The sequence below is a fragment of the Mustela putorius genome, unplaced genomic scaffold (assembly GCF_011764305.1).
Source record: "Mustela putorius furo isolate JIRA1106 unplaced genomic scaffold, ASM1176430v1.1 tig00003869_pilon_pilon_pilon, whole genome shotgun sequence".
NCBI classification, from domain to species: domain Eukaryota; kingdom Metazoa; phylum Chordata; class Mammalia; order Carnivora; family Mustelidae; genus Mustela; species Mustela putorius.
Genome location: NW_025422021.1, coordinates 23,815,859 through 23,835,875, shown reverse-complemented (window position 1 = coordinate 23,835,875; position 20,017 = coordinate 23,815,859). Strand labels below are relative to the sequence as shown.

Sequence of the window (20,017 nt, the reverse complement as noted above, 5' to 3'; positions counted from 1 at the left end):
AAGCCAGTGATCTCAGTACCTGACACAAAGCGGGTCTTTAGTATCTAGGACTTCCCCTTCCCCTGCTACAGGGCGTGAACATTTGAAATAGACCTAGCCCTATTAGACATAATAAGAATGCAGTAGCACCAGATTTCTTTCCACGGTGGAGCTTTTGGATAGCACAGTATGGCTTATATTAACTGCCGGACAGAGAAACTAGTAGAGCATAGAGAAATGTGAAGTTCAAGTGAGTATCTATTGAAGAGAAATAAAAATCATAAGCAAATAGGGGTGAAGGGTGTGGAGCAACAGCTACCCTCCTTTATTCCTGGTGAGAACACAAAATGGTACAGCTACTTTGGAACACAGTGGGACAGTTTTTTATAAAACTAAACATATTCTTACCATTTGATCCAACAATCACTCTCATTGGTGCTTACCCCAGAGACTTGAAAACCATGTTCGCACAAAGATCTGCTCAGGGATGTTTATAATAGTTTTGTGCATAATTGTTAAAACTTGGAAGCAACCAAGATGTCCTTCAGTAGGTGAATGGATGAATAAACTGTTGTACATCCAGACAATGGACTATTATTCAGTGCTAGAAAGAAACAAGCTATTGTGCCATGAAGAGGCACAGAAAGAAAAAAATCGTAGTGCAAGAACTCTACTGTGGGTTCTCCACAACTGCTGGAGACAGAAAAATGATCAGTTACCTGGGGTGTGAGGGCCATGAATAGGCAGAACATGGAGGATTTTTAGGACAATGAAACTCCTCTGTACGATATTATAATAATGGGTCTGTGTCATTATGCATTTGTCTAACCCCATAAAATGTACAACAGCAGGAGTGAACTCTTAAGTAAATTATTGACATTATAATGTGTCAGTGTAGGTTCATTCTTGGTAAAAAATGTGCCATTCTGGTGAATGATGTTGATAAAGGACATGTATGTGTGGGGGCAGGGCGATATGGAAAACCCGTGGATCTTCTCAATTTTGCTGTAAACTTGAAACCGCTGGGGGGAAAAAAAAGCCTTTAAAATACACAAATACATGAATAAAACTTGCATAGCACCTAGGACATGATGTCAATTAAGAAGTTTTTCATTCTAAAAATTCCACTCCCACATGACTTTTCAGTAGTATCTTTGATTGGATGTAACTACTTAATTTTTGAACATGCTTAATATCTTTAAGAATTTAACCCCAGTTATAAATATTCTTCTGGTTCCTAAACTAAAGAGAGTGGGGTTGAAATCAATGTAAGTCTTCCTGAGCACTGATGTAGCTCAAATTGTGGCATGACATGTCTGCTTTATGTTTCCCAGATTGCTTTTAACTCTGAGTCAATTCCAGCTACCAGACTTGTTTGTTCTAAGTAAATAATCTTCTCCAGAAGCATTTTTTCATAGGTTCACAAACAGCCTTTTTCTTAAAAAAAAAATGACAAAATTCTGGAGAAGCAACAGTTCTTAAACAGTCTTTGTTTTCGTTGATGATGTTTAGGTGGGGTACCATGATGTGAATACCATACAAAGAATGCATATTAAGGAGGACAGAGAGGACCAGTGCTTAAGGAACAGGCTCCTTGGTCCCACCTGCCTGCTTGAAGAGCTATTAACTTCAATGTTACATCAGATATAAAGTGGTTTAGTGGTGCTTGTGTTTGTCATTCTGTCCTTTGCAGCTTCTTTGTATGTGCGGATTTAATTTTGTATAAATGATGGGTCCTTATCCACCAGAGGAAGATTCTGAACTGTGTATGGACTGTATGCAGGGTAGAGGAGTTGTGAATCTTAGGTTGTAATGCTGAACATAACCCATAGTTGTGTATTAATTAGAGCATGCTAATTGGTGTAATAAACAACCCCCAAAGCTCACTGGGTTATCACCATGCAGGTTTATGTCTTGCTCACAATACAGTTTGGTGAGGATGGAGGCGGGGACCTGCTTCTTGCAACGACTCAGGGATCTATGTCTCTTTATTCCAGTGGTTCTGCCATATTATAGGGCTTTTTGACCCACCGGATCATTTCCAGCCAACTCTCAGGGAGGGTGGGAAATGCCTTGGAGGAAGAGGAAAAGTTTTAAACATCCAGCCATTACACCTGCCTCCTGACTTTAGTTTCTAATCCAGTTGACAAATGAGTTGCATTTCTTTTCATGAGAGTTTTATTGTTGGAGTTTTTGCCAAAGACTGTGGCATTCACTTGCTTCTCTTATGCAGAACCTCGTGCATAGATTCCTGGAAGAACTCTTTTTCTCCTAGAAGCAAAACTAAATATGTTGGGGCTGTGTCTGATATCTAAAACTTGATGAGGATTCGGAACACACTATATTTTCCATAAGGCCAGTTTGAACTATTCTTAACTACTCTATATGGTTAACCGTTTCTTCAGAGCCATGCTTCATCAAAGCACTAAAATTATGCAGACAGAGCTGGAAATGTTCTTTGAAGAGCATCCTATCATCTTCCTTATAATTTTGGTTTTTATTTAACACTTAGCTCCTAAAGTGGGGCCATGGCAATATCTTTGAGTTATAACTCACATCAGGCCTTCGAGGAGTTTGTGATGCTATTTTATGGCTGGCATACAAAATCAGCGAGGTTAACTGTACTTCTAGAGGTCACACAGTGAGTCAACAACTGAGCTATGATTAGCGTTGACAGCTGGTGAGCTTCTAGGCTGTTGCTAACTGAGCAACATTGACATTCATTCTGATTTGACTTTGCATTTCATTTTCAACTATTTATTCATCTTGAGGGCTCTTTAAGAAACTTTTTAGGGATATTGTGGGACTGAGCAAACTTTCTATAAATGCTTTGGGGAGAGTCCTTCAGCTCCCTTCCCTTCTCCCCGTCTTCCAACTTCATAGTCAAATTATGTTTATGTTCGGAAGGCTTTTTGTAGGTAGAGTTTGGGCAAATTAAGAAGAAAATAGATGCTTTATGTTAAGTTAGGCAACGTTAATTTTACTTACTTCCTTTATTTTCTAATTTGTGGTTTCTCAACAAAGGCCTTCTGAGATCTAATTATATGCTTGTGAGTACAAATAGAAATGTTATTTTAAAAAGTATATATTTGAAGAAATAATTCACAGAGAAATGGAAAGTATGCATCATAAAGTTGACCCAGAACGATTCTGAACATCAAATTAAAACGTAGCTGAGGGCCATCTGGATGGTCAAGCTTGGAAGGATCGTTGGGCTCATTGGGTCAGCATTTTATTTACCTTCAAGGAATGGGAGAAGGATGAACCTCCTGTGTCCACTTCCAAACATATGTCTTAGCGAAGTTTTTAAGGAAAAATGCTATTTCATACTTGATGGCCCAGGGTTGCTGGCCACAGGCTGTCCACAGTCCCAAGAACTTCTGAGTTCACTGACGATCACCAACAGCTCCCTGCTGGTGCCAGAGAAGCTGACAGATCGAGGGGCCCAGGTAATCTACATTTATAGGCAAAGAGAGCCTAGCACAGCTGAAGTCAGGGGATGTGAAGTCAAACCTGAATTCAAATTATGATTCTCTCAGTTACTTGCATAAGGAATAACTGAACTCACTTTCCTCGGTGGTCAAAGGGTGCCTGTGTTCTGTGGTAATGACGAGACCTACAGGAGCTAGTTCATTAGAGAGTGGGGACCAGTAGCAGCCCAGCCAGCCCCAGTGCCGCCTCTTCCTTCTCTGGCCTCCCTGAGCTCAGCCTTCCTTTCCAGATCTTCTAGTTCTCAGCAGGCTGTTGGGATTGAAGAGCAATATCAAGTTGAGATACCTCCAACTATTATCGTTTCTGAAGTATATATTTGAAAACCAATAAAATGTATCTCCCAGACCTCAGATCATGTAGTCAGTTATGAAGTGAGCTTATCTGAAGTAGATTCAGACAGAGCGAAAGGATTTTCCCTCTTCTTCAGCTATAAAAAAAAGGTTCACAAGTTAACAGTTTGGATATATTATGATTACTATTAAGAGAGCGTCTCTGTGATTTCTCAAATGAATAGCAGCCACATAAAGCGTGGACGGCACATTCAAGGTGAGCTGGAGCTCTGATCTCAGTACCCCCAGAAGGAAGGACTTGTTTTCTCTTCTTTGGTGTCCAGTGGAGATGACAGTCTACCCATTAGCAACTGTTCCTACAGAGTAATCGTGCGTGAGTCCCTCCCTGAGGATGTTCACAGTGAGAAATGTTGCTTGCTGTCATGTAAGTACAAGAAAAAACATCATTGTTTAGAACCACAGAGTGGTTCAGGAGGTGAAGGCCATTAAAACATTTTAAAATTCACCGTAAGGAGATGCAGGTTGCGTCTTCTTTCTAGGAAAATACAAATATTGTTGGTCTTTTCCAATGACAACAAAACGCAAAGCAATTTCCTTAAAATCTAACAGTTCCATTAGCAATATGTGATTGAATCACATGCTATGGGAGAGAGTGAGAGTGATAGTTGCAGTATGAAGTGATTTGCATGAAACCCTACTTTATACTCCAATTATTACTGTACATGATTACAGGACAACCTGGTTGTTAATTGCCTGTGGTCTTTAAATATGCACTTCTTTCAGAAATAGACACTAATTATTAGATCTTGTTTTCGGTCTCACCTGAAGTTGCAAATGTCTAGGATTTTTTTTTTTTTTTAAATTTGCAAGTCTAATGGTGCACATAGTAAAACTGGTCTCATTCTGAATCCTGTTCTGTTCTCTGGGATATAAACCCTCAAAGATTATGAACTTGGCTTTCAGTTCTCTGTAGGTGTTCACAGGTAACAGTCTCTTGACAAAAACCACACGTTTGGTATCAGAATTCTGGAGGAATCTTGTCTTTTTAAAGCATAAATGAACATTTGCTTAGACGTTTAAAAAAATTCCTATTTCTCCATAGACCATCATAATTAAATATCAGAAATAAAAACATCAAAGTAATATTAAATATTCTCCTAATTCTACAGGATAAGAATTTTTTTGTTTGGGAGCTGTGGTTAGAGTTCTTGGACTCTCATTTCTTCTGGCTTCAAGTGGTGGAATCATAGTGTTGGGCTTTTCCTGTTTCTAGCCTGGGGTTGGCAAACGTTTCTGCCTATAGGGGCTAGAGTGGGTGACATAAAAGCATGAAGCCAGTAGTGTGAGCCCTGCACTAACAAGACCACACAATTCCTGCCCAAGGGATCCATGCTGTTGCAGCAGATTCATTTCAGAAATCACTGTTATATGAAATATAGCAACTTTTAAGTATTGGATATACAACACATGTTTTTAAGAAAGTAGTGTGCTGCACAAATACATTAGGATGACTTCTGGTTTTAGCACATGCTGTTCCCACTTCCTTTCCTGTCATCGTTACCCATCTAAGGCCTTGTAGTCCTTCTTCCTGTAGTCCAAGAAATCTTCTCAGGTCCGGATGAAGTGTGTGTCCTGTGGCCTTTATAGCATCTTCTCTATCTTAAATCTGCCTGTTAAGCAATATTATGAATTACTGTTTATCTTTTTGTTTTGTCCTCCAATCTATAGACCTGCCAAGGACCTCTAATACATATTGATTGGATGAGTAAGTGGTTGTGGGTCAGGTGTCTTGTCAGGAATAGACGTGTGAGTTTTGGTCTCTCACATGATTTAGGGTATGTTGACGTTCCAAGGTTTCTCCCAGCATCTCTGGGTCAATCTTTTAATGGGGCTTTCTCCCAGATTCCTGCTTAATCAAACTGCCTGGAGGAGAGCTGGTCTGAGAAGATTTGTAGCACAAACACCTCTTTTCTTAAAGCACGTTGCTACTTACCACCACTATTTTATTCTGGCTGCTTTTCTCTTCTTTATTTGCCATCAGCCAACATATTCTAGGGAAGGTAGAGTGCAGATGTGTTTTTGAGACTCAAAGCCATATGAAGCCATATGAGTCTCTCTCTTGTCATAATTGTAAGTACGGCCTTAGGCTGTGTTTACTGCCTCTGAAATAAACTTGGTACTTAGCTTCTCAGTTGCAACACTTCCCAGCTTTTATGGGGGAAAATATAAACAAATAAAATGTTGTTTTAAATGTGGTGTCAGAAATTAAATAAATTACCCTCAATAGTGCTGTATCTTTAAAAAAAATTTTTTTTGGAACAACTCTTCAGGAAAGCATCCACAACAAAACCATGGTAAAAAAACCAGAAACTTTCAGAGTGTGGTAACTGGTGATAGCTCACCCTATTCTAACTGATAAGTCTGTTTCTTTATTTTTTTCTCCCGTTATATATTGTCTGTGTGGTGTAGTTGTATAACATGTAGTCTGTGGGCAGGCTGTGGAGGTGCGGTTCCCAGCTCTTTCGTATCCGAGCTGCATTAATCACCGGCCAATTACTTGGCTTTTGTTTGTCTCAGTTACTTCTTCTGTAAAATGGAGATCACAGTAGTACTCAACTCATGGGTTATTATGAGGATTAAATGAGTAGAAAAAAGTAAAAGGTTTATAACAGTGCCTGACATATAAATACTGGATACATATTGGCTTTTTTTTTTTAATGGAAGAATAATTGATGTATAGTATTGTATTAGTTTCAGGTGTACAACATAGTGATTCAGTATTTATATACACTACAAAATGGTCACCACAGTAAGTCTAATTACCATCTATCACCATACAAAGTTGTTAGAATATTATTGACTGTTTTCCCTGTGCTATACATCGCATCCCTGTGTCTCCTTTATTTTATAACTGGAAGATCATACCTCTTAACCCCTTCATCTCTTTTTGCCTATCTCTCCTACACTCATCCCCTCTGGCAACCATCAGGTCATTTTTGATCTTGGAGTTTTTTTCTGTTTTGTTTATTCATTTGTTTTGTTTTTTAGATTGATACAGTATTTGCCTTTATTTCACTTAGTGTGATATCCTCAAGGTCCGTCTATTTTGTCACAAATGGCAAAGCTTCATCCTTTTCTATGGCTGAGTAGATATAGGTACAATATACAGCTAAGTAATATATATATATATTTTTTATAAATATATAAAATAATATATAATATTATATATATTAAATATATAATAATATATAATAATAAATATATATATCTATATATAGAGAGAGAACGGAGTGTCTCAAACACACACACAAACACTTATACAACCTACATCTTTGTTATCCATTCAACTGTTTTCATTTTCTTCAGATGAATACCCAGAAGTGGAAATGTTGGATCATATGGTATTTCTACTTTTTAATTATTTGAGGAACCTCCTTGGGGCACCTGGGTGGCTCAGTGGATTAAGCCGCTGCCTTCGGCTCAGGTCATGATCTCAGGGTCCTGGGATCGAGCCCCGAATCGGGCTCTCTGCTCAGCAGGGAGCCTGCTTCCCCCTCTGTCTCTGCCTGCCTCTCTGCCTACTTGTGATCTCTCTCTCTGTCAAATAAAATAAATAAAATCTTAAAAAAAATAATAATTAAAAGTCAGAGCTTAACTGCTGAAGCAACTCCAGCACCCCAACAGCTTTATTTATTTATTTTTTAAGAAAGGCTCCATGCCAGCGATGGAACCCAGTGTGAGGCTTGAACTCACAACCCTGAGATCAAGGCCTGATCTGAAATCAATAGTCAAATGCTTAACCAACTGAGTTACAGAGGTGCCCCTTATATTTTTTGATACTAGCCATTCTTTTTTTTTTTTAATTTTTAAAATTTGTCAGAAAGGGAGCGCACAAGCAGGGGGAGTGGCAGGTAGAACAGCCCGAGGAAGAAGCAGACTCCCTGCTGAGTAGGGAGCCTCATGTGGGACTCAGTCCCAGGACCCTAGGATCATGACCTGAGCTGAAAGCAGCCACTTAACCAACTGAGTCATCCAGGTGCCCCAATACTAGCCATACTGAGAAGTATCACATGATATCTCGTTGTGGTTTTGATTCACATTTCCTAGATGGTTAGCAATGTTGAGCATCTTTCTGTGTGCTTGTTGGCTCTCTACACATGTCTGCTTACTCTTTTTAAAGTCAAGTTTATTGAGATAGAATTTGGGGTATGATTTACATTATGTGGTATAATTCATCCTTTATAATATACAGTTCTATCAGTTTTTGCAAGCCACATACAGTCATATAACCAACAACACAGTGAAGATACAGGACATTTCTATCCTCCTCAGAATTTCTCTCTTCCATAAAGGCCCATGTAGTCAATGTTTTAGGTTTGCAGGCCATACCATCTCTCTCTCTCTCTCTTTTAAAGATTTTATTTATTTATTTGACAGAGATCACAAGAAGGTAGAGAGGCAGGCAGAGATAGGGGTGGGAAGCAGGCTCCCCGCTGAGCAGAGAGCCCGATGTAGAGCTGGATCCCAGGACCCTGGGATCATGACCTGAGCAGAAGGCAGAGGCTTTAACCCACTGAGCCACCCAGGTGCCCCGGCCATACCATATCTGTTGCAACTTCTCTACTTTGCTATTACAGTCATGTGCTATCCACGAATGATTGGGTGTGGCTATGTTCCAATAAAATCTGGCTTATTAAAACAGACGGCAGCCAGATTTGGGTGGTAAGCCATAATTTGCTAACCTCTAACTTAGCAGAGTGCATTTGAGATCCAGTAATGTTGTCAGGTCTATCAGTGGTTTGTTCTTTTCATTGCCAATTATTGTTCCGTTGCATAAATACACCACAGTTTGTTTAGTCATTTAGCAGTGATAAACAAAGCCACTGTAAATATTTTTTGTGGGTGAGCACAGCTTTTGATTTCTCTTGAGTAATTATCTAGGAGAGGATTGCTGGGCTGGATGATAAGTGTGGTTTACTTTTATAAGAAACTCAAGTTTTCCAAAATGCCTGTATCATTTTGCATTTCTACCAGCAATATAAGAGCGTTCCAGTTGTGTTGTATCTTCACTTGCACTTGGTGTTGTCCTTTTTTTTTTTTTTTCTGGTTAAGTTCAACCTGCTCTAAAAGACTGTGAAGAATCTTAGAAACTAGAATAAAGATCCTTACCTATGACCTAACTTAAATTGGAAACTCTTGAAGGCTTTTACACATGGAAATGGCATATTTGGGTTTTAAAATGATGACCCCCCCCCCAACTGCAGTATGGAGACTGACTTGGAGGTAGGCATGGTGAAAATGCAAAGACCTGTGGGAAGATATCAGATTAGTAGAGGGAAAAGGGAACAGACTGTGACTTGAAAAGGGACAGCGAAGATGAAGTGATTAGGCCTGAGATTTTTTTAGGACACGGAATAGATAGCACTCAGTGGAACTTAAGAAAGTGGCCCGAGCTGCTAGATCCAAAATGGTTCCTTCCCTGATGAACGCTGACAGGGAAAAATTTTCAATTTTGAGATACATGTGGGACATCCAAATGGAAGTGCCAAATGGGTAGTTTGATGTATGGATTCTGGAATGGGGAACAGAATTGTAAGTCTGTGTGGTATAAGGTTATATGACCATGTGGAGGTGGAAGAAATTCTCTAAAAAGGCCCAAGAGGACCTAAGTGCTTAATGTTGAGGAGTAGAGAGGGACCTTTGAGGAAACTAGGAGAGAGTGCATAAGAGAGGCTGGAGAGAGAGAGAGCTCAGCTCAGTTGTCTCTCAGATGCCAAGGTGAGTGAACAGAAAGTTGTGTGCTGAGGTGACAGCTAACATGAGGGACAAAATGTGCTGACTGGATTTCGCAGCAAAGTGGACATGAGTCAGTTTTGGTCGTGGTGGTGGTGAGGGTGGTGGTGTGTATGTGAAAATGCAGATTAAAATGAATTGAGGAGTTGGTTGAGTGAGTAGGAGGTGAGGCAATAGAAAAAGCAAGGGTATACAGGACTTTCCAGAATTTTTAGGATGGTAAAAACATATGTGAAAGGCATTTTTTATTCTTAAGGTGAGATGGGAGAGAGTGTCGTGTGGGGGCGGAAGGATGAGAGAAGGGACAAAGACAGAGAAACAGTGCAGTCCATGGAATGAGAAGCCCATAAGGCATGAGGGGTGCCCATCAGACCCAGTAAACTTGCTGAGGAAGAAATTCAGTTGGGTTTAATATTCATAGTTACGACCTGTTAGCAGAGCAGAACAGGGGCCTTTTAGTGTTACCAAGTTCTAATGACTTATATAATCATGATATAGTCCTTACATTTATTTCTTGAATATTTCTATAAAACTTACCATGCAGAAAATGTCAGATTTTTTTTTTTTTTTGATGTGTGAAAATGCTCTGGCAGTTTAGTCACTTGTCAGTCTTATGTCCAAGTACAACCCATCTGTCATGGCCCAGTTGAATCCTCAAATGAAAGAACCTCCCTCCTTGACCAGAAGGGTCATAGCCTGGTACTTCTTTGATTTACTCTGGCATTTTGTTCTTTCTACATACTTTTATATATATGAATATATATATATATATATATATATATATTCATCTTCTTCTTCTTCTTTTCCTCCTCCTCCTCTTTCTTTGATGATAGAAGGCAAAGCCCGTGACAAAAAAATGTCATGTTCCCCCCAAACCTAGCAGTTAGATTTATTTAGTTCCCGTAAATGTATGTAAGTGTGAGTGTAAATGTGAACATGGGGAAATGGGACATGGTTATTAGTAGATAATGCGAGGACTTGTGTAAAGGAGAATAAGATTTTTGTGGCATGTGTCTGGATCATAAGCCTGAAAAATTATGGCACCTGATTATAATCTTCTGTTTTTATGAGACTCGGTAAAGTGGGATTTAAAAATTCCCTTTTACCTGCCATTAAATGATTAAATTATTTAATAAGTAATAGCAACAACTCTGTGGTGGTGCTTTACAGTTTACCATCTACACTCATCTCATGTGTCCATCAGACTGAGCACAACTCAGAGAGCTAGAGACATCACAGGGGTTTATCCCATTCTACAAAGGAAGAAACCAACACCCAGAGAGATAATGTGTCAAAAGTCACATACTAGTAAAGAAGAGTGCTGAGACCAAAGCCAGGAACCTCTGATCTGGGTATTTTTTTTTAGTGTCCTTTCTGGCTTCTAGATTTATTTTTATAGAAATCCAATAGGCCTGACAATAATTAAATTCAATTTTAAGGAACAACTTGGTTTATTTTATTTAAATGGATAAAAAAATCACTTACCAGAACAATATCTTGTTTGGAGTTAAGATCACCTTTTCCTGAACAGTCTTTGGCCTTGTGGTTAAAGAGCTTCCTCTGTGGCTCCTACAGCAGAATGGGAAAAACACTGCCGGCATCACACTGATGCTGGGGTTTAGAAGAAAGAAAACAGAACTTACATACCTATGGATAACTAACTGTTAGAGCACCTCTAGCCAGCACTGTTGACTATAGTGATTAAATCTAGTATTAGCATTTTACTCATCTGTTTTTCTGGGCTTTTGATTCTGCTTTCTGGCAACTACTTTTTTTTTAAGACCATTTTTTATTAAGGACAATAACTTACATTCTAATGAAAGAAAAACTAGAAACAGGGAACGCCATTATCCTTTAGGGGAGCTTAGCTGGCTTTATTTTATTGTTAAAACCTTCAAATATTGAAATAGTGTATACTAAATATATACAATCTAGAATTTTATATTAAAACATTTAATGGGGTAGTCTCTGACTAAAATCCTTTAAAAAATTATTTGCATTGGCCATAGTTGATCATTTAAATACGACAATAACTTTCATTAAATGGATTCTTTTTTGATTATATCGACCTAAGCTCATAGACCTTCAAGCTCTAGAATCTATTTTTGCCAGAAGTATTAAAGAACGAAGAACATACACTTTTAAGAAATTGCAGAAAGGCATAAAGTGCTTTTTTCCTCCTCCTTTCAACACTTTTAAATGTTATCTGAATGAATTACTGCTATGGGGTAAAACATTTCCTTCTGTTCTCCTATAAATTGTCTTTGACTAGGTATTTGGGAATTGCTGAACAGTGTGGGAAATAGTTGAACTTGGCTGTTTATGAAACCAAAACAAGCAGTTGAGATACTGAATCTAAAACCAGGTGTTCCCTGCCTAAATGGTTATGGCTTATTAAAACACAACAAAAGAGAAATACCGCTCCCTCCCTCAGCGCCCCCCCTCCACTCCAGATTGTAAGGGCTTTTCTTTTCTACAGGGCAGTTAGTCCCATGGCTCTATGTGGACTGTGGACTATGGTCTAGCTTTGGTTTTGCTTACACATCTCTTCTTTCGGCATACTGTCAGGTGTATTGCATTGGCATTCCCATGAAAAACTAAAAGCCGACTTTGGACTCTTAACACCAGGTGAGCTTGGCCTATGTCGAAGCAGCCGAGTGCGTCACAGAACCTGTTAACAGGGAGCCTCCTTCCAGAGAAGCTCAGCTACTGACCTTGCAAAACATGTCTGAATTCGACATCCTTGTCATTGGAGGAGGAGCAACAGGGTGCGGCTGCGCACTGGATGCCGTCACCAGAGGTGAGTCCCCACGTGGGTGGATGTTTCCCCACCCTCGCCCCCAGTCAAACACGCGATGTGCGCTCTAGACTAGTAAAGTCACGTTTCTGGCACATTGCCGGATTTTCCAGCCTTTGTGAAGCACCTTCATAGTTTCTTAATCTAGGCACTCGCACAATTTTAAAATTAAACATAGCTGGTATTTTACCCGTAAAATTTCTTTAAAAAGAAATTTCTTTAAAAAGAAAATTTAACTTCCTATGAATTCATGAACTTGTACTTTTTGCTTATTTCTTTCTAATATCCTAAAGTAAATGTCTTTTAATGAAATAAAAAATATGTATCCTATGGTCTGAAATCACATTTGTGTCAGGGAAGGGTAGAAAAGACTTATTAAAATGAGTTCATCTATTAAAATAACTATTTTTTCCTGTATCTCTTAAAAGCATTTCTTCCAGTGAGATATGAACTTCAGTTTAGGAGACTCGAGTTTATTGTGAATTCATGACGGAAAAGACAGTTGCTAACCTGTAGTTCTGTCTCAGGTACCCAATTAATTAGTCAGCATTGGGAAAGGCATGTCAAGAAGTTCTTTAAAAATGGAAACATGACACATAAAGAAAGAAATTCTAGTAGGAGCACCAGTGCTCTTCCATGTGATATAGTTAATAAAATAATTTGATTTTTGCCTGTGGTTATTATTAGTGTGGAATTTGGGGTGAAGGAAATCTGGGTACATATCTGTCTCAGCAGCTTTATTAGATGTGTTTATAGTTATGGACACATACACATGCACTCACTTAGGCGAATTCCTTAATTTCTGTAAGGTTCCTCATCCTTCCAGTAAGTTAAAAATACCTTCTTTGAATGATTTTTGTGAGGATTAAATGTGAAATCATGAAGACGGCTTTTGTGTGCTTGTCACACAAAATAGAAGCTCAGTAAGTTGCAGATAGTATTTATAGCTATTATTATTATTATTATTATTATTAAGTAGGCTCCACATCCAATGTGAGCTGGAACTCATGCTCCTGAGATTTAAGAGTCACATGTTTTACCACCAAACCTACCAGGTACCCCTATGACTGCCATTATTAACATGAAAGCAAAATACTTTTATTTTTTTAATTATTATTTTTTTAAGATTTTATTGATTTATTTTAGAGAGAGAGTGCTGGTGTGTGTGAGAGCCAGGTAGGGGGCGGTGGATGGGGAGGGGGAGAAACACAGCCTGTGGAGCCCACATGGGGCTCCATCCTATGACTGTGAGATCATGATCCCTAGATCAGGACCTGAGATCACGACCTGAATCGAAAACAACAGCCGGATGCTTAACCAGCTGAGCCACCCAGGTACTCCTAAGGCAAAGACTTTGAGAACCAGTTGTCCTAGAGAAATAATCTTTGTGGTATCCTTGGATGTATCCAGTTGGGCTAGGCACTGCTGTGTGGAACTTTGACTCTGGGTTGTTTTAGTTACTGTATAATGTTCCAGATTTCTTGTGGTGTCATACTCAGTGGTAATGATTTATTGCATGGAGCAATTCTTCTCAGATTAAGTTACTCATGTACCTGGTAGAATTTACTTTTCAGACAGGAATAAATTTGGCAAGATTTAGGCACATGAACTATAAGCAGGAAAGTGCCGTGGATTTACTGTGATAGCATAGGATCTGCACTGAAGTTTTAACCCACCGAGACTTCACAGCTTAGGTCCTTTTTGTCACTTTTAAATAATGGTAAATTCAAATATAGGAATTTATTGTGTTATCAGGCACGCCCTGATTTTCATAGAACTCCCTGTTTCCGTCCCTGGTTCGTAATTTGTGCCACATTATCCTCGGACAAACGAAAGCAGCTGGAAAGAATGGTTGTAGTTACCTTGAGGTATTAGAACTCACCTTTCTCCCTTGGAGGCTTGGGAAGGAGTTTGGAAAGGGAGGGCATGTTGGTAACATAACGGGCAGTCTTGTTAGAGGCTAGCCCTCCCAGGAGTTAGAATTGACCAGGTGATAGTTTTCTGTCTTAGCAGATCATTTCCCCAGTAAGATTCAGAAAAATCTATTGTTTGGTGTTTCCTGTTATGTTCATGTTATGTCCTGAAATATATGGCAGTTAAAAAAAAATTTTAGTTCAAAAAAAATTTATTTCCACGAATATTCACAATCTGCCTGTTGGATGCACGGCGTTCGCAAGATGCATTGAGCACTCAAACTGGATGGACGGTCGACACCTTGAAGGTGCTCACAGTTCTGCTCGTCTTTGTAGACGGAATGACATCACGGAGGATACGTGCCTTTCAAAAGGCACGTGGGCATTATGGTTCTATAAAGCGGAGGGTCGTTATATCTGCAAAAGGTGGTCAGGAGAAAGAAAGCTGCTATTTAGCATAGGTAGAATTTTAATAGGCAAACGTTGCTTCGTGGAAGTGTCGCAATCTGAGCGCTTGTGCGGGAGGAAGAGCGTGGAGTCCGCGCGTGTGGGAGACGGCTCGTTTCCCTTTGGAGCATCGAATGGTTGGAGCAGGGTATGAGAGAAGCTGGGCAGGTGGGACTGGGCCTGGTATGCCAGAAGAAGGCCTTTGGACTTTACTGAAGAGGCAACTTTGAGACATTGAAGTGCATTGGATTTGGTAACGAGGAATAGATTGGCCTTAAGGAAGGAGCTGGCATGGGCATAAGCTTTTAAGACATCTAGAAACAAGACAAAATAGCAAGGACATAACTTGATTGTGTAGTAGGATATAAAGGAGGGAGGCAGCATGTGCGATTGCTCTCTACCTTCCTGCATCCGCCTATCATCCATTCCTTCCTTTCGATCTTTCTTTTTCTTTCTTCTTTCTTTCTTTCTTCTTTCTTTCTTTCTTCCTTTTCTTTCTTTCTTTCTTTCTTTCTTTCTTTCTTTCTTTCTTTCTTTCTTTCTTTCTTTCTTTCTTTCTTTCTTTCTTCCTTTCTCTCCTTCCCCTCTCTCTTCCTCCTCCTCTCCGTTCCTTCCATCCTTCCTTCCTTTCTTCCTAGAGGAACAATCTGAATATTTCTGTGGACTCCGAGGAAAAAGCCTATACAGGAGGAGAACCTTTATATGCCAAGGATAGGAGGCCACATGTGGAACAATGATAGCAAAAATGTATCTTAGGTTTGGTAGGGAGATAAGGGACATCTCTCGGAGACAAAAACAAAGGGTAAAGATTCTAAGATGTAAAAAAGGGAGCCTCTGTGACCAAGAAGAACTGTTTTTATTCACACAAACACAAAGAGAGATGTTCTACTTATGGTGGGAGTAGGAGACTTCATGTAGAAAAGATTTAAAACTACCATGTGGGGAATGTGATAGGGAATAGGGGTCCTTTGCTGTGGTTAGAAAATATAAATTTGTTTTCTATGCAGGATATGTGTGTGTGCATGTGTGTGCGTGTGTGTGTGTGTGTGTGTGTGTCTCCCCGGTATTGCTTAGAGTCGAGACAGAGAAAATACACAGTAGGTTAGAAGGCGGAATGGAGAACTGACTAGATATCAGAGACAGAAGGAGAAAATGAGACAAGATTCTCTGAAGGCAGAGGGCATTGTTTAAATGGAAACCTAGAACTGGTAGGAAAGTTGAGGGGTATTGGAGAGCCAGCTTCCTTCAAAGAATTAGGGGAGGTTGCGGGACTGAGTGTACTGATACTGAGGCGACCCCCATTCAGTACCTTTTCTTCCTTTGAAAAATCTCACTTTCTAGATTTTTATCTTTTTCAAAGCTTAGACAAGATCATACTACAGTCATTACTTTGTAGTGTGTTACTTTCAAAAAACAATGTATTTAATCACGTCTGTGCTATTCATTCTTTTTAATGGCTAAAGAATTCATCCCAAGGATGTTCTTGTTAATGATTCTTTAGGTTTCAAGTTTTATTGTTTGTTTGTTTTTCCTATTTAAAACAAAACTGTGAGTCAAGTACTGATCCAGCTCTGAGAATAAGCAGATTAATAAGATGTGAGTTTTGTCCTCCAGGGGCTTATAGTTTGTTAGTCCTTGCAGAAAAAGTGCAATTTTCCTTTGGGCGGTGGAGGTCGTCAGTAGTCACGAGGCATGAGCAGGTGCATGAGCAGATGATCGCAGTCATGGTGGGATAGTGATGGAGATGGTGGTGGTGGTGGTGGTGATGACTTTGGAAAGGTCAGAGGTTCCAGAGCCTGGCTGTTGACCAGGTTTTAAATTCTTTTAGTTAGTAACGATTGACTGAATGTCTTACATATGGAGCTTTATATCTACAGAATATCCCTTATAAGAGGGATGGATAAACCTTAGTTTGTATTTCTTTTATTATGCTGGTAGCCCTTGAGGGGGTAGGATTTATAATTAAAATGTATAGAGATGCTGAAGTTAATCTGTATTTATCCTTTTACTACAATTTCTGATCATATCAGTAGCCCTCTGAAGTGTGAAATAATCATGGGCATTTGGTTAATGAATTGTGCATTGTTGCTGTTCATTCATGGAATTTGCTCTTTTATTATATTTGATGCTTCACTTAACAACAAATTTTGCTTTCTCTGCGTTTGATATGTTTTTACCAAATTATTCCTGATTGTATCCATTAATCTTTAGTCACATTTGACAAAAATAAATTACTGTGATCTTTTAAAGTTACCAGTAATAATTAGATTTTTCAGGACATCAAAGTTTTGGGGGGAACCACTAGATGTTAAAGGGCTTGTGTAGAAATGTTTGCACAAGCTTTTTGATAGAATACTATGCCCAAATGCAATTTTGGTAATGGATAAACAAAGACTGTAGAAGGCAGAGAAAAAGTCATGAAGGCTTCCTAATGAACATTTATTTGCATTCTTACCTTCTGCATTTTCTTGGGAATCAATTTTCATTTGGGAATATGATTTTATAAACATAATATGCACAATTCTCGTCACGTTCTTCTGCAGGTTTCCAGGATCAATAGAAATCCCTTCTCTGTTTAACACTGGGTCCAGTCTCTGGGCAGGAGCCCAGCCTTGAAGCGCTGTTGGAGGCACTCTGCCCCCAGGGAGAGCTGGAATGAGGAGAATCTGATAGATATAATCACCCCCTCAGGGTTCATCAAGTTTTTTTCAGTTCTTTTTGTTCTTTTATGTGATTTTACTTGTATGTATTGAGGATCACCTAGGACATTTTTGGTTTAAAATCTGATTTATAAGTTTAACCTTTATGGCTTTTAATTCACATTCCGGAGAAGACTGTGTCTTGAAGGAGGGAAATGTTCATTGTAGTTCTCCTGGTCAAAAAAAGGTATATATACTTTTAGTTTATGAATGGTATGTGTCTGGTAGTTCCTCAATTCTCAGTTTCTGCGCATCTAACAGTATAGCCCAGTGATTAAGGACACAGGTTGTGAAATTAAAATGAAGTGGGATCAGGTCTTGGCTTTATCACCTACTAGCTTTATGAGCTTCTACAAGTGGCTTAACCTTGTAGAGAGTCTCAAGGTTTTCAGGCATAAGTGAAAGGGAACAATGACACTTTTCTGTCTATGTAAAGGTTTGTGAGAGGGAGGAGGTGTGTGTATTGTAGAAAAAGGGCAGAAGAGGGAGAGCCTGGGAAGATGGTGCATTCTGGGAATTATAGATCTGCACCTTCACCCCCTTCTACTTCAACCCCTTTACCATGATGATGGAAGAGAAAATCCTATGTTAGGACAGCAGACTTGCAAAGATGAAGTTTGCAGTTTTCTGAACTCTAATGATTAGATTAGACTGCAAAGTCCTACTAAAATTTTTTGGAAATTTAATGCAATTTTAATTAATATACTGCTTTTCTTTGACAGGATTTGGGGGTGGTCCTTGAAAAATTATGCTAAAGTTTATCTGGAAAAATGAGTCTATGAGTTTTACTGGATAAATTCTGAAAAAGAATAATGATAGGGGCACATGGGTGCTCTGCTCGTTGAGCGTCTGCCTTTGGCTCAGGTCGAGATCCCAGGGTCCTGGGATGAGCCTGCATCAGGCTTCCTGCTCAGCAGGGAGTCTGCTTCTCCTGCTTTCTCTGCTGCTCCCCCTGCTTGTGCTCTCTCTCTTTCTCTTGGTCAAATAAATAAATAAAATCTTTTAAAAAAAGGAAGAATAATAATAGAAGATATAGAGATCTATTAGATATTAAAATGTATTCTAAACTACTGAAAATAGTTTGCTAAACAAATATAGAGAGATAAGTGGAACAAAAGAGCCTAGAAATAGACCTAGATACATAAATTTCAGACTGTGGTAAAGGCAGCATTTCAAATCTGTCATTATTAGTTATTTAATAAGTGTGTTAGAGTATCTACTTCCCCAGGTTTTTATTTGTATTTGAATATATGTATGTTCTTACATGTACATAGATACACACATGTATATACACACCTAAATACATTATGTGTATATATTCTGTTTGTCATATTCCAAGTGAACCAAGTACATAACCATAAAACACCATAAACCTATCAGAAGAAAATATATGTGATTTTTTTTTAAAGATTTTATTTATTTATTTGACAGAGAGATCACAAGTAGGCAGAGAGACAGGCAGAGAGAAAGGAGGAAGCAGGCTCCCTGCTGAGCAGAAAGCCCGATGTGGGGCTTGATCCGAGGACCCTGAGATCATGACCTGAGCTGAAGGCAGAGGCTTAACCCATTGAGCCACCCAGGTGCCCCAGTATATGTGAATATTTTAAAAAAATGGAGTAAGTTATTTTTAAACAGGACAACAATGAGCCATTTTCCTTTTGGAAAATTTTGCTACATCTCATTTCATAAAAATTAAAAGTTATCTATGGCAAAAAAAATAATAAACACATGTGAGACTGGGAAAGTATTTAGAACCTAGCAGACAGGGTTTGTTACACTGTTTTCAACTTTTCTATATTCTTTGCTTTAGTATGTCTGTGATAAACAGTGCATAGCAGGATTCCTTTGTGATTTTTTTTTTTAAGTTTATTATTTATTTACATTATTTCTCCACCCAACATGGGGCTTGAACTCATGACCCTAACATCAGGAGCTGCATGCTCTTCCATCTGAGCCAGCCAGGAGCCTCTGGATTTTTATTTTTTTTTTTTTGGCTTAATAGATAAAACCTATCTTAACTTTTTTTTTTTTTTAAGATTTTATTTTATTTATTTGACAGGTAGGGATTGCAAGTAGGCAGGGAGGCAGGCAGAGAGAGAGGGAAGCAGGCTGCCTGCTGAGCAGAGAGCCCGATGTGGGGCTTGATTGATCCCAGGACTCTGGGATCATGACCTGAGTGGCAGGCAGAGGCCTCAACCCACTGAGCCCCTGTCTTTACTTTTCAATTAAGTTTTTAATTTTGATTAAACTTAGAATCTATCTTTAACTAGGGGAATTTGATCCACTTAAAGATAGCTTCTATCTATTAAGCATAAATAAAGAAGAATGGAATTTGATCCATTTCCATTTGTTTGGATCCCATATGCATTTATTTTGTATTTTTTACTTTACATCTTTTATTTTGCTTCTTTTCCTTCCTTCCTTTCATTCATGTGAGATTTTTGTATCCCGGTTTCCATACCGTAAGCTCTATATATGGAGTCCTTTCTACCCGCAAGTCCCATCAGAGACTTTTCCCAGAGTCAAACTGAGGCTCTTGACATGTGCTGATATTGGGCATCGAGCAGACCAATTGCTGAGCAAGCTAGTGGCGCTTTGGCTTAGGTG

The 20,017-nt window shown here is 39.0% G+C and overlaps 1 protein-coding gene across 4 annotated transcripts in view; it reads left to right on the top strand.

Annotated features, from left to right (window-relative positions):
* Positions 1 to 20,017, top strand: part of GPD2 (glycerol-3-phosphate dehydrogenase 2) — a 141,846-nt gene that overhangs the window by 46,077 nt on the left and 75,752 nt on the right. For all 4 annotated transcript variants that reach the window (XM_004743887.3, XM_004743886.3, XM_045066928.1 and 1 more), the window contains exon 3: positions 12,183 to 12,354. In XM_004743887.3, coding sequence (XP_004743944.1) covers positions 12,183 to 12,354 — 172 coding nt within the window. The remainder of the gene's footprint in view (positions 1 to 12,182; positions 12,355 to 20,017) is intronic.